Genomic DNA, 16,319 nt, shown 5'->3' on the forward strand with positions numbered 1-16,319 from the left:
GGGAGCACGACCACCCAGGTGTGTGTTCAGACATACAGACAGACGGCTGACCTGCCCACCCTGCCTGCCAGGGAGCCTGGCTGACGGCAGCACTCCAACACTGCTCTGCAGGTCCCCTCCACTCCTCCTCCACAGCCAAGGAAGCAGAAATCCATCCCAGCAACCCAAGAAACACAGCTGAGAAGTTGCCCCACAGTCTCAGCACATCCACCTTCTGTCTAGAATTCACTAAGCAAATCAGCTCTAGAGCACAGCAGGGTTCTATGGTCTTCACACAGCTGACAGCACTTCCTGGGAGGAAAAGGCAGCAGCTAATGCAGGGGACGTTGTGAAACATGGAGCAAGGCCTTCGCGGGTTGTACACAACTGATGTTTGTGTTAACACTAGTCGAAGATGCTGAAAAAACTATAGAGGATATTTACACATTGGCACAGACAAAAGATCTAAACGGAATTCCCCGTGTGGACTCTGAACTTCCAGCAGGTTTCCTGAAATCCCCCAGACTGCAGAGGTGACAAACTGGCAAAGAGCTTCAAGAAACCTCCTGTAACACACAGTTTAACTCCAGAACCAAACTCAGCGCAAGAATTCCAACACCTAGGATGTCAAGACATCACTGAGTTCTTGTATGAAGAGCATCATGAGGGGCTCATTCCCCCTCTTTCTGTGGGAGACACACACGCGCACACACGCGCGCACACACACACACACACACACACACACACACACACACACACACACACACACACACACACTTTGGCCAGTCATGGAGCTTAAGCTCAGGACCTGGGCACTGTCCCAGAGCTTTTTTGCTGTTGGCTAGTGCTTTACCACTTGAGCCACAAATCCACTTCAGTTTTGTTTATTTATTTATTTTTTTTGGTGGTCAATTGGAAATAAGAGTCTCATGGACTTTCTGGCCCAGATTAGTTTTGCACCTTGAATTGTGATCCTCAGATCTCTCTCAGCCTCTGTAGTAGCTAGGATGACAGGTGTGGTCTTGAGAGGAGTGTGTGTGTGTGTGTGTGTGTGTGTGTCTGTATGTGTCTGTGTGTGTCTGTGTATTAATGGCCACGCCTGAGATAGAATTCAAGGTATCTACATGCTAGAAGCAGTGTTCCACTGAGCTGCATCCAAGCACTTCCAATGAGATTATTTTCATTGAAAACAAGAAAGTTTGAACTCTTTGAATGGTTTACAATTCCAAACGTTGGAAGTATGACATCAATTTACATGAAGCAGTGTTGTCTGCCTCCCAAGATGGACCTGGGCAGTTAGTCAGTGCAGCCCCTGATATTGTTTGGACTTAGGGACAAAGATTAAGAGGGCACAGCAGGCCGGGGTCGAGGCGGGAAGTGCTCCTCTGAGGCACGACTGCATTGACAGGCCCCGGCACAGCTGCTGCAGACCCTTCAAGGTGAGGGCAGATGGGGGTGAGCCCTCCACCTTTCCAGCCCTCAGCCTGACACAGGGGCCCTGTCTACTCAGTTTACTCTCCATCTGCAACAGATGGCGTATACGTCATGGCTTTTGAAATATTTCTGAGCAGTTTACATTAGATTTGGAACAGATAAAATGTGCACCACTGAGACGAAGGCTCGTTTTGTGCAGTTCACACCAAGTCAGGAATAGATGGCGTGTGTACTTCACAGCTCTCTAAGTATCACACAACTTGGTCTGAGGTCTCCACACTTTTCATCCAGCGAGGCAGTCAACATTATTGTCCTTGTCAAGTTCTGTTTGCTGTGATGGCTCACCCATCTTTCACAGATGCATTAACAGCACAGTAATGCTGGCATACCTGCTGCTCCACTGCCGAGGCCCTGGACAGACCCAGGCCTGGGAAGTGACCCTGCCTTTTCCCCTGCAAGCTGCCTCACCACTGCAACCACTGTTACCAAAAGTCTGATCCATGTCTACACAAATCCAACCAGATCTGGGCGGAGCCCTTTCAAATATATAAAATCAAATATGTAAACACGTCCGAGAAAAGACAGCAACTGACTTACCATGCAGACCCATTGGCCTGAGTATTTATATCATATCCTACATTGCATGAACAATTGTCTTATAGCCCAGAAAGGAAAACAAGGCCATGATTATCCACCAACGAAAAGCCCTTTAACCAAAAAGAGGAGCTGGCATCCCAAAAGCCTCCATTCCCACCGGAGGTGACCTGACCTGCGACCTCCAGGGCACATGAGGGCAGGGTCACGTGAACACAAAGACAACACATAATTAATACTTGTAAGAAAACTCCGAGAATCAGGAGAAATAAGAGTGATAAGGGAAGAGGCCTAACATGAACTCAGTGAAATATCTGAAATATTTTGCAGGGTACAGTAAAGCCACCAGTACAACCATGTTCACTGCAGCACCATACTGACTGACCATAGCTGAGGAGTGGAGTCAGCCTGGAGGGCCCTCAGAGGACAAATGGATCAGGAAAATGTGATACACACACACACACACACACACACACACACACACACACACAGTGAAATTTTACTTAGATCAGTTAAGGTAATGCATCATTTGCAAAGTAATAGAAAGACCTCAAAAAATTGCAGTAACTGAAGTTAAGTCAGGCCAAGAGAGATAAAGGTTGCATGTCTTCTCTCATATGTGGAAGCCAGAATTAGTTTATAAACTTTATACGGAAATTCAAGGGAGAACTCAAAGAGTGTAATCCCTTAGAAAGGTAAGGTCAGAGCTCAAGGGAATAAGCGTCAAAACAGTAGGCACTAGAGAGGAGCGAGGGGCAGGGCTAAGGGGATTGGGACAGGTGAATGAGAGGAAGGGCATGGAAAATACAGTCGAAAATTCAACGTATATCCTGCAAAACTAAGAAAAGTGAGGCTGCCCTCACTCCCCTCACATGGGGTTGGGAGGAATGGATCAGAATGATGAAAAAGGTGACATTGATCAAGATGCATTGTTGCATAGCAACTCCTTTTTACATCTACTTAAAGATGATGAAAAAGGAAAAGAATATTTCAAAAATGTTGAAGAGGAAATGAAACTGACTGAGGAGTGAAAACAATAACAGCATCTTGCTGGCAGAAGGGCCACACCAGGAAACAGTTTTAGAGGAAGGAATGATGGCCTCAAGGCTGCCGCAGTCGCACCCGGTGAATCTCAGGGACCTGTGAGGCAGAGGTGCCTCCGTGTCCCCGCGGCCACAGGTCCCAAGGCGGCTGTGTGTGCTGGTTTCCATACTAGTACCCACTAAGGGCTGTTTCACAGTGGTTACCACGGGCTGGAGTGCTTCAATCTGCGCAGTAATGTTTTCAGCATCAGTGGCAGGTGCATGCATGAAGTTTCCTCTCTGAGTACTGAATGTGCTGCTGATACAGCCACACGGATTAGTGATACTGTGTTCAGTAATTCCACTCTGGTGGTCCCTACGTGTTGATGTTTTCACTCTGAGCAGTGGCTGCGTGTGTGATGTTTTCATTCTCTATGGCAACACTCTGCTTGATGCTTCCACGCAGGGGAAGTGGCTGCACACCGTGTCTTCACTCCAGGACGCGTCACTCCCTTGCTTGGTGCATTCATTCCCAGTAGTGTTTCCCTCTAGATGTCAACCATTTGTTTGATGTCTTACGGAAGAAAATGGCTATGCTTCATGCTTTCATCCTGGTAGCTGCTCTGTGCTTGGTGGTTTAATGGCATAGTGTTATGTGCTTATAGTTTTCATTTTTGATAGCGACTTTATGATCGATGTGGTCACTGATAATAACTGCACACTTCATGATCTCTCTCTGGAAAGTGGCAATGTTCTTGTGGCTTTGCACTGCATGAAGAAGGCTTTCCTGCTGCCGGAGGCTGCATCCTGGTGAGACCTGTGGGCTGGAGTACTTGATGCTGGGGAGCGACCATGCACTAAGTGTTTTCCGTCTGCATAGGGACTGTTTGACAGGACTGACAGTGCGTCTGACGTGTTTATTCCAAGTTGTCACTGATGACATTCCTCTTGGTTGTCACTACGTTGACTCTTATACTCTGGGAAGAAAATGGGTGCTGCTGCTGTGAGTGTGGGCGTGGTCATGTGATTCCCACTGGCTTCTGGTGGAGGTTGTTCCTGCTTGTACACTGGGTGCTGGCGCCTTCCTTGAAGGCTGCCCTCTGACGTGGTAATAGGCCTGGGGTTGCCACTCCAGAGGGGGCTGCACTTAAGGCTTCCGTCCGGTCAGCCACAAGGCGCTGACCCTTTCACTGAGAGCCTGACTATGTCCCCGATGCTCTCGGTCTAGGTAGCGACTGCTTGCTCCTTCCACAGTGCGCGGCGTTGCTGAGGTTTCTCTCTGATGCTGACTGGACGACTGACACTTTCCTCCTGGGTAAGGACTACGGGCTTGATGTTCCCAGCGTCTCTGTGGTGTTCAGGCGTCTGAGGTGCCACTCTTGATGCTGACGTGTTTCTTAACACTTTCATACTGAGTGGCAGCTGTGCTAAACGCATTTATTCATGCTATTCAACACGAACCATCTCTGTGCCTTCCCTGTGAGTGGTATTACACACCTTCCCTCTACATACAGCTGTCTTTTCACGATGGAGACGAGCTGTGTGGTCACTGGTCTCGACAGAGTCACCCTGAGTATGGCAGTGCTCATTCTGGGTAGTGGTCTGTGCTTGGTGTCCTCTCTCTGGATAATGACGCTGTTGGAGCTTCATTCTAAGAGGTCACAACCTGCTCTCGTGACAGATGGTGGTTGTACATAATGCTACTTCCACGGTGAGTTGTGGTTCTGTCCTGGGTGAGTGGCCAGGTACTGGCTGTGTGCTTGGTGTATTCACTGCAGTGAGTGGCCAGGTACTGATGCTTTCAATCTGAGGAGTCCATTCTTGACATTTGCACCCTGGGTAGTGGATTTTGTGCAGTTATCCTCCAGACGGTGGAGGCTGTGCTCTGTGCTCTCCGTCTAGGGAGCCATTGTCTGCTTGAGGGTTGACCCTGGTAGAGATTGTGTACTCAGTATTTTCACTTTGAGCAGTCGTATGTATGAGGTTTTCATGCTTGAAGTTTTCACTTGACTACATGATAATATATCCATAGTGACTGCTTGAAAATTTCACTCTGCTTAGTGCTCTGCTTGACACATCCAATCATTTTTCAATAGCAGTCGTTGTACAGGGGAGCTGCCATTGAACACACAGCAGTTAACGAGCATTGTATGCCTTGATCGATGTCACCCTCTCCTCATTCCCACTCACTCTTCTTCACTGGGCAGAGTATGCGCTGGGTTCTTGGCTGCACTCTTCCCCACTTCCAAAACTTGGTGTTGGCTGCAGGCGGGATGTGTTCACTCTGGGCGATGAATGTGTGCCGGGTACAATTACTCGGACCCTGCACACGGCCACGGTTTCACTCCTCACACATTCACACTGGCTAGTGACATAGGACTTAACAGTTTCTCTTTGGACAGAGACAGTATGCTTGCTGTCTTCACGCTGGACAGGGAAGATGTGGCTGAGGGAAGCTTTCATTCTGCCCTGGGCCAGGCTTCATGCTTTTGCTCTGGTTAGTCAGTGTGTGTGCATTTCTTTTGTGAGAATTTGAATATGGAGTGGGTGCTTGGTATTTCTTTCTAGTTACTGATAGCGTTTTCCATGCTTCTCTGTGGATGGTACCAGTTGTATGCCTTCATTCTAGGTGCTGGCTGTACTTCAGGCTTCCACTCTGGCTTGCCATTTTCTGTCCTCCATGCTCTCACTGAGGTTTTCACTCTGCACAGTTGCGGCCTGCGTGAGGCGCTCACCCGGTGGCTATTGTACGTCAGTGCTCCATATCATGGAGCCGCTGTGTGCGTGATGCGTCACTGTGGGTAGTTACCGGGTTACGTTTCACTGCGGCATTGACCATGTCGTTGATTCATGCTCTACGCATTACTAGTACTTAGTGTATTTGTTCTGCAGAGCACCAGGCTTCTTATATTTCCTCTAATAGTGACTGTGTGCTTTCAACACTTTGGGTAATGACTGCGTGTTTCAGAGAGTCACAGAGACTAGTGTAATGTTCTGGTAATGACGGTGTGAGCGTCACTGTCCTGCAGGAAAGAGCATGTGCCATACATGCTTAGTCAGGGGACTGCGTGTGTGCTCCCGCTGGAGGCTGTGCTTGGTGCGCTGTGAATATTTTCTTGGCATTTTTCACTCTGAGGGGTGATATATTTTCTTTTTATTTTGGGGGGAAGTTTGACCTGGGGGGGCAAGTGTTCCTGGTTCCTAAGTCTGCAGAACAATGGAATCTACCGTGCCAGGGGCCTGGCGGAGCTGTACCTTGCTGGAGTTGCTGGAGGTTCCCTGGCGGCTGCAGGAAGGAAGGGCTTCCTTCTCAGTGGGTTTTCACTGACATGATTCCCCTCTCCTTGAGAGCTTAGTTTGGAAGTCATATGACCCCAGGCAATCTGGCCACCCTCACCCACCCACCTCTCTGGGTGCAGGAGATGAGGCTGTCTCTCTATTCCCCTTCCTGAAAACCTCAGCCATATGTCCCTGTTCACATCCCGTGTGGCACTTGAACATGAGTGTCCCTGGGCAGATAAAAGTCTTCTTTCTGAATTTAACACACAATCTTTCACCGACTCTCTATTAGCCTGATTCCCTCATTCTCTTTCTTTTCAAAGACAGGTTCATATCCACAAATAATAAAAATGAACTAATAAAAAGAAGCTTAAGGGGCTGGGAGTTTGGCCTAGTGGTAGAGTGCTTGCCTCGCATGCATGAAGACCGGGGTTCGATTCCTTGGTACCACATACATAGAAAAAAAAGTCAGAAATGGTGCTGAGGCTCAAGTGGTAGAGCTCTAGCCCAGACCAGGGTTCGATTCCTCAGTACCACATACATAGAAAAAAAGAAAAAGAAAAAGAAGGTTAAAATGTTCTCAGAGATCACTGATAGAACCAGAACCAGAAATGCTTCTGGATATCTTCCTTTCAGTTATGAATTGACCAACCAGATGGCTTGCAGTAATTACACAATCCTATCAACAAATGCAAGTGAACTGAACAGACAGTTCTCATAAGAAATGCGAATGGCTGCTACATGAAAAAAAAATGTTTGGTATCCCTAGCCATAAAGGAAGTGCAAATCAAAATCATACTGAGACCCCAACTCCTGCAGTCAAAATGGCAGCCCCCAAGGACATGCGATGGACGAAGACGAAGGGGCTGCGGGAATGTAAACTGGTGCAGGCTGGTGGAATCTGCATGGTGGTTCCTCAAAGGCCTGTGAGTGGATCTTCTTTATAACTCTCCCATTCCACCACTGAGTTGTACCAAAGGAGAGTAAACCAGGAGGCCAGAAAGACACCCGCATAACCATGTTTACCTTAACTGTGCTCACAATAGACAAAAGGAGACAAATAATGGACTCAGCCAAGGTTCCCAGTAACAGGTAAATGGATAAAGAAGACCTCTATCTGTCTCTGTCTCTGTCCCCCGCCCCCACACACATGTTGCATAGCCAAAAGGAAAAATTAAAATCATACCATTTGCAGTAAAATGGATACAACTAGAGGACATCATACTGACAGTGAGACAAGCCAAGCTCAAAAAACAAAATACCATCTATATGTGAAAGAAAGATATTTATACTTATTGTCTGGCATGTAAGTCTAAATCTATCCATATGCATAATTACTTAGATGACTAAACACAGACTGTGAATCCAGCTGAGAGGACTGGGGAGTAGGAGGAGAGGGGAGAATGAAAAAAGTAAGAGGATGTGTATCTGTGAAACGTGTCGCGAGCACCCATGAGGTCAGCACAGAAGTGCAACAAAAGCCCATGGCTGACGGTGGGGGGGGGAGGGGAAGGGAAGAGAATCAGACCCTGGGCCGGTGTCTGCAGGGACTAGTGGGAGGGCCTGGGGCGAGAGAAGCCAGCGGAATGTGGAAGGCCACTGAAATAAATTATCTGCAACTATGTAAACAAGGAAACCTGATGGCGTGCTAATTTTAGGAGAGGGTGCAGAGATTGTAAGAAGGGGCAAAACTGATTGGAATACATTGTAAACTTGTGGAGCTGTAACAACAAAGATGCCAATCAGAAATGAAAGTCAGGACCTCTGGCAGGGGGGCGGGGAGGTGCCAAAGTACCTTGTAGAACCCTGTGGAAATGGGGTTTGCTGGGGTTCCTGAGGGATGTGGGGTGAGGAGGTGGAGTGAGGGGGAGAGGCCGAGGAGCTGAATCCCGTCAAGGCACATGGTACACATAGACAAGTCACAACGAAACCCCTTACACAACTCACAGATGCTCACGAAACAGGGAAAAACCAACAAACTCGGCTCTGGTGGAGAAATAATGTTCAGTTCTGGGACACAATTAGATTCCCACCATGACCTCTAGCCATGTGTCTACTCACCTTAGGCCCTGTGTCTGCTGACCTTAGGCCCTGTGTCTGCTCACCTTAGGTCCTGTGTCTGCTGACCTTAGGCCCTGTGTCTACCAACCTTAGGTCCTGTGTCTACTGACCGTAGGCCCTGTGTCTACCGACTTAGGCCCTGTGTCTACTGACCTTAGGCCCTGTGTGTACTGACCTTAGGCCCTGTGTCTACTGACCTTAGGCCCTGTGTGTACTGACCTTAGGCCCTGTGTCTACCGACCTTAGGTCCTATGTCTACCGACCTTAGGTCCTGTGTCTACCGACCTCAGGTCCTGTGTCTACTGACCTTATGTCCTGTGTCTGTCTGCTGACCTTAGGACCTGTGTCTGTCTGCTGACCTTAGGCCCTGTACTGACCTCAAGTCCTATGTCTGTCTACTGACCTTAGGCCCTGTACTGACCTTAAGTTCTATGTCTGTCTACGACCTTATGTCCTGTGTCTACTGACCTTAGGTCCTGTGTCTACCAACTTTAGGTCCTGCGTCTGTCTACTGACCTTAGGTCCTGTGTCTGCTGACCTTAGGTCCTGTGTCTGTCTATTGACCATAGGACCTGTGTCTGTCTGCTGACCTTAGGCCCTGTGTCTGCTGACCTTAGGCCCTATGTCTGTCTCCTGTTCATAGGCCCCGTGTCTACTGCGCTGTGATTTTACTTGGAAGGACAGAGGTGGCAGTTCAGGTCATTGTGACAGCTCCTGGACACCAGGCGCTGGCCTGCTCAGTGCCTCTCCTGGGTATGCTCTTGAGTGAGGTCTGCAGGCTCCTCCCGAGCCTTCCTCCCTGACGGACTGAGAAGGGCAGCACTTCTCAGGAAAGTGCAACCTCAGAAGCTACACACAATGGCAATTCAAATACACAGCACAGTAAACATCTGACATTTTTACCACTTAAAGTAATTCATTATCGGGGCTGGGAGTATGGCCTAGTGGTAGAGTGCTTGCCTAGTATCCATGAAGACCCAGGTTCAATTCCTTGGTACCACATACATAGAAAAAAAAAGCCAGAAGTGGTGCTGTGACTCAAGTGGTAGAGGTCTGGCCTTGAGAAAGTCCAAGAACAGTGCTCAGGCCCTGAGCTCAAGCCCAGGACTAGCAAAATAATAATAATAATAGTAATAATAATAATAATAATTCATTATATTGATCCAATCATCTACTGGGGGGCCTCTGGGTTGGTTCCATATCTTAGCTATGGTAAATAATGCTGCATCAACATCATTGTGCTAGTGGCTTTAGTATGTCCTTGTTTCTGTACATTTGGGTAAATATCCAGGAGTGGGATTGCTTATACACAGCAGAACTGTAGATGCTATCATCAGAAAGAGTGACATTGCCCCATTTGTAAGGAAATGGAAAGACTTGGGAAAAATTACATTAAGTGAAGTAAGTCAGACCTAAAGAAACATAGGCTCCATGGTTTCTCTCACTGTAATAATTACACATCTAGGGCTCTCCTAGCAGAGGGTTACAATAGCTCAAAACCTATGTATATATGGTCATACAGGATGAGACTAAATGAAAAGATCTCTAGGATATGGAAACAAGAGCTTTATCTGTGTGACTGTTGTTCTTAATGTACTATGTTATTTCTCTCTTTTATTTTGCCCTTATGGTTAACCTCATGTCATTACTTTATCTGACTTTGTTACCTAGTATATTATATATAGTTTATTTGAAATAGGGAAGGGAAGAGGGGACAATAAGATGATTGGGAGGGGTAGGGGATGGGAAGCGGGGACAAAAACATGAGAAGGGCTATCAAGGTTTGAGAAGCAATGTACCCACTACCTGACAAATGTAACTGTAACCCGTCTCTACATTATCCCAACAATAAAATTTAAAAAACATAAAGAAAAGTAAAAATTCATTATCTTACAAGCCGCGGTGATTTTTACCTGCTTGGCCTTTGAAGATCTTGGATATGATCACAGGAACGCTGTGCTCAGCCCCTCCCTGAAAGACAGAGCCGGAAGGAGCGGGTCAGCGGGGCAGCGGGCAGAGGCTCCAGGACGCCAGGGAGGAAAGGACCACAGCTCTTCCCTACCTTGACACTCAGGCCCAGGCCGCCCACAGGCTGTCGGCGAAGTGTAACAGTTCTGTGCTTCAACAATGTTAAGAAAAAAATAAGTTTATGTTAAAATACATGTTCAGAAGGAAGGAAAATGCACAACGCACCTATACCTTCTTTAATTATCTTGAAGTAATCGTAAAAAGCAGCTGCTATTTAACAAAGCAGTTTATGAAGACAGCGTATCTTGGTCAGTATTACCCCTTCGATAGCCTCCTCCATTTCCCTCCCTCTCTTTGATCGTGTAGGGTACACACTGGAGCATTTTCTAGACACTGAAGAAATGGTTCTGACGTCTCATCTCGTGGTCAGGCCCGCTGATAAGGCTGGACTCCTACTGAGGACATCAGCTTGGCCCCTCTTGGCTTTGAAGAACCGAGTCCACAAAGAACATGACCCACCTTCGTTTTCCAATTAGCCAACAATGACCCGGCAATGTATGCACAGTTTCCAATGAAAACCCATCTCTTCCCATTAACTCCAGGACTCGGTCCTTCACCAAATATCTCTGCTGGCCTCAACTGTGTGCCGGCTAACTCCGGTCACTGGTATGAATCAAAGAAGGATTAAGTGTTTCATACTGTCTGGTCACAGTTGCCTCATAATATTACACACAGGGATAAAACACTAGCAATGTAATACTTCTTGGATGGGTCATAGCCAGAGTCTCCAAATCTCTTAAACATGAAATTGTGTGTGAATGCCCTGCCAGCCTAGACTTGGGATAACTGCCAACAAGGTGTAGCAGAGGTGGTACCCAACCCTGACCCAGGCTGGCAGGGACGAGAAAGGTGGCTAGGCTAAGAGGAACAGAAAGCTGCCTCTTTGGTCTCAAAAAGATACAATAGGAAAACAATGACATGGTTTCCTTTTGAAATGAAAATATTTAAATTTTTGGTCTGCACAGTTTAGTCTGAACTGTCCCTTTCAAAACCAGAAGAAAGACGTGACATCTGGGGAATCACATGCCCAGACGCACAGAAGGCTTCCTCAGCAGACGAGGTAAGAAGCTGTCCTGTGTCTGTTCATGAGTGGAGATGCCAGGGTGCACATCCACTCTGTAAAGTGGGGACCTGTATGTGTGTGACGGCAGAGAGGAGCCTGGGCACACTGCCAAGTGAGCAGGCCGGGCACAGAAAGACAAATGCTGCACGTCTCAGTCACTGGATGTATGGACGCCATCTTGTAAAACGATTGTGGATGTCCAGAGGGCGGAGGGGGAGCGGCAAGGCAATGTGGGCAATGAGAAGAAAGAGGCAGTATCAGATGGCACAGCCCCAGGTGTTCATAAACACCAGGGATTCCGGAAAAACACCATGTGCGTATACCCTCACAGCCATTCCCAGAACCATTCCCACAATCCACACCACTCACCCCTCCTCACAGCCATGACCACGATCCACACCACTCACCCCTCCTCACAGCCATGACCACGATCCACACCACTCACCCCTCCTCACAGCCATTCCCACAATCCACACCACTCACCCTTCCCCACAACAATTCCCACAATGACACCACTCACCCTTCCCCACAGCCATTACCACAATCCACACCACTCAACCCCCTGACAACCATTCCCACAATCCTCACCACTCACCCCTCCTCACAGCCATTCCCACAATCCACAACACTCAACCCCCTCACAACCATTCCCACAATCCTCACCACTCACCCCTCCTCACAACCATTCCCACAATCCTCACCACTCACACCTCCTCACAGCCATTCCCACAATCCACACCACTCACCCCTCCTGACAACAATTCCCACAATCCACAACACTCACCCCTCCTCACAGCCATTCCCACAATCCACACCACTCACCCCTCCTCACAGCCATTCCCACAATCCACACCACTCACCCCTCCTGACAACCATTCCCACAATCCTCACCAGTCACCCCTCCTCACAACCATTTCCACAATCCACACCATTCACCCTCATGACAACCATTCCCACAATCCTCACTACAAACCCTCCTCACAACCATTACCACAATTCACACCACTCACCCCTCCTCACAGCCATTCCCACAATCCTCACCACTCACCCTCCTCACAGCCATTCCCACAATCCACACCACTCAACCTCCTCACAAATAATCCCACAATCCACACCACTCACACTTCCCCAAACCATTCCCACAATCCACACCACTCACCCATCCCCACAACCATTCCCACAATCCACACCACTCACCCTCCTCACAACCATTCCCACAATCCACACCACTCACCCTCCTCACAGCCATTCCCACAATCCACACCACTCACCCCTCCCCACAACCATTCCCACAATCCACACCACTCACCCTCATGACAACCATTCCCACAATCCACACCACTCACCCTCCTCACAGCCATTCCCACAATCCACACCACTCACCCCTCCCCACAACCATTCCCACAATCCACACCACTCACCCTCCTCACAACCATTCCCACAATCCACACCACTCACCCCTCCTCACAACCATTTCCACAATCCACACCATTCACCCCTCCTCACAACCATTCCCACAATCCACACCACTCACCCTCCTCACAGCCATTCCCACAATCCACACCAATCACCCCTCCCCACAGCCATTCCCACAATCCACACCACTCACCCTCATGACAACCATTCCCACAATCCACACGACTCACCCCTCCTCACAACCATTCCCACAATCCACACCACTCACCCTCCTAACAACCATTCCCACAATCCACACCACTCACCCCTCCTGACAACCATTCCCACAATCCACACCACTCACCCTCCTCACAACCATGCCCACAATCCACACCACTCACCCCTCCTCACAACCATTCCCACAATCCACACCACTCACCCCTCCTCACAGCCATTCCCACAATCCACACCACTCACCCCTCCTCACAGCCATTCCCACAATCCACACCACTCACCCCTCCTCACAACCATTCCCACAATCCACACCACTCACCCCTCCTCACAGCCATTCCCACAATCCACACCACTCACCCCTCCTCACAGCCATTCCCACAATCCACACCACTCACCTCTCCTCACAGCCATTCCCACAATCCACACCACTCACCCCTCCTCACAACCATTCCCACAATCCACACCACTCACCCCTCCTCACAGCCATTCCCACAATCCACACCACTCACCTCTCCTCACAGCCATTCCCACAATCCACACCACTCACCCTCCTCACAGCCATTCCCACAATCCACACCACTCACCCCTCCCCACAGCCATTCTCCAAATCCACACCACTCACCTCTCCTCACAGCCATTCCCACAATCCACACCACTCACCCCTCCTGACAACCATTCCCAAATCCTCACCACTCAGCCCTCCTCACAACCATTCCCACAATCCACACCACTCACCCTCATGACAACCATTCCCACAATCCTCACCACTCACCCCTCCTGACAACCATTACCACAATCCTCACCACTCACCCCTCCTCACAACCATTCCCACAATCCACACCACTCACCCCTCCTCACAACCATTCCCACAATCCTCACCACTCACCCCTCCTCACAACCATTCCCACAATCCACACCACTCACCCCTCCTGACAACCATTCCCACAATCCACACCACTCACCCCTCCTGACAACCATTACCACAATCCTCACCACTCACCCCTCCTCACAACCATTCCCACAATCCACACCACTCACCCCTCCTGACAACCATTCCCACAATCCACACCACTCACCCCTCCTGACAACCATTACCACAATCCTCACCACTCACCCCTCCTCACAACCATTCCCACAATCCACACCACTCAACCCTCCTCACAACCATTCCCACAATCCACACCACTCACCCCTCCTGACAACCATTCCCACAATCCACACCACTCAACCTTCCCAACAACCATTCCCACAAACCACACCACTGACCCTCTTCACACCATTCCCACAATCCACACGACTCACCCCTCCTCACAACCATTCCCACAATCCACACCACTCACCCCTCCTCACAGCCATTCCCACAATCCACACCACTCACCCCTCCTCACAGCCATTCCCACAATCCACACCACTCACCCTCCTCACAACCATTCCCACAATCCACACCACTCACCCCTCCTCACAGCCATTCCCACAATCCACACCACTCACCCCTCCTCACAGCCATTCCCACAATCCACACCACTCACCCCTCCTCACAGCCATTCCCACAATCCACACCACTCACCCCTCCTCACAACCATTCCCACAATCCACACCACTCACCCATCCCCACAACCATTCCCACAATCCACACCACTCACCCCTCCTCACAGCCATTCCCACATTCCACACCACTCACCCTCCTCACAACCATTCCCACAATCCACACCACTCACCACTCCTCACAGCCATTCCCACAATCCACACCACTCACCCTCCTCACAACCATTCCCACAATCCACACCACTCACCCCTCCTCACAGCCATTCCCACAATCCACACCACTCACCCCTCCTCACAGCCATTCCCACAATCCACACCACTCACCCCTCCTCACAGCCATTCCCACAATCCACACCACTCACCCCTCCTCACAACCATTCCCACAATCCACACCACTCACCCATCCCCACAACCATTCCCACAATCCACACCACTCACCCCTCCTCACAGCCATTCCCACATTCCACACCACTCACCCTCCTCACAACCATTCCCACAATCCACACCAATCACCCCTCCCCACAGCCATTCCCACAATCCACACCACTCACCCTCATGACAACCATTCCCACAATCCACACCACTCACCCTCCTCACAACCATTCCCACAATCCACACCACTCACCCTCCTCACAACCATTCCCACAATCCACACCACTCACCCTCCTCACAACCATGCCCACAATCCACACCACTCACCCCTCCTCACAACCATTCCCACAATCCACACCACTCACCCCTCCTGACAACCATTCCCACAATCCTCACCAGTCACCCCTCCTCACAACCATTTCCACAATCCACACCATTCACCCTCATGACAACCATTCCCACAATCCTCACTACAAACCCTCCTCACAACCATTACCACAATTCACACCACTCACCCCTCCTCACAGCCATTCCCACAATCCTCACCACTCACCCTCCTCACAGCCATTCCCACAATCCACACCACTCAACCTCCTCACAAATAATCCCACAATCCACACCACTCACACTTCCCCAAACCATTCCCACAATCCACACCACTCACCCATCCCCACAACCATTCCCACAATCCACACCACTCACCCTCCTCACAACCATTCCCACAATCCTCACCACTCACCCCTCCTGACAACCATTCCCACAATCCACACCACTCAACCTTCCCAACAACCATTCCCACAATCCACACCACTGACCCTCTTCACACCATTCCCACAATCCACACGACTCACCTCTCCTCACAACCATTCCCACAATCCACACCACTCACCCTCCTCACAACCATTCCCACAATCCTCACCACTCACCCCTCCTGACAACCATTACCACAATCCACACCACTCAACCTTCCCAACAACCATTCCCACAATCCACACCACTGACCCTCTTCACACCATTCCCACAATCCACACGACTCACCTCTCCTCACAACCATTCCCACAATCCACACCACTCACCCTTCCTCACAGCCATTCCCACAATCCACACCACTCACCCCTCCTCACAGCCATTCCCACAATCCACACCACTCACCCCTCCTCACAGCCATTCCCACAATCCACACCACTCACCCCTCCTCACAACCATTCCCACAATCCACACCACTCACCCCTCCTCACAACCATTCCCACAATCCACACCACTCACCCCTCCTCACAGCCATTCCCACAATCCACACCACTCACCCCTCCTCA

General features: G+C 49.6%; 1 protein-coding gene across 1 annotated transcript in view; it reads right to left on the reverse strand.

The window, feature by feature from the left end:
• Sntg2 (syntrophin gamma 2) overlaps positions 1-16,319 on the reverse strand; it is a 139,159-nt gene that overhangs the window by 76,642 nt on the left and 46,198 nt on the right. Inside the window, 2 exon segments of the mRNA XM_090336226.1 lie at positions 10,283-10,340; positions 10,432-10,488. Coding sequence (XP_090192352.1) covers positions 10,283-10,340; positions 10,432-10,488 — 115 coding nt within the window.

Source organism: Megascapheus bottae, chromosome 7, assembly GCF_031878675.1.
Source record: "Megascapheus bottae isolate mThoBot1 chromosome 7, mThoBot2.hap1, whole genome shotgun sequence".
NCBI lineage: Eukaryota > Metazoa > Chordata > Mammalia > Rodentia > Geomyidae > Megascapheus > Megascapheus bottae.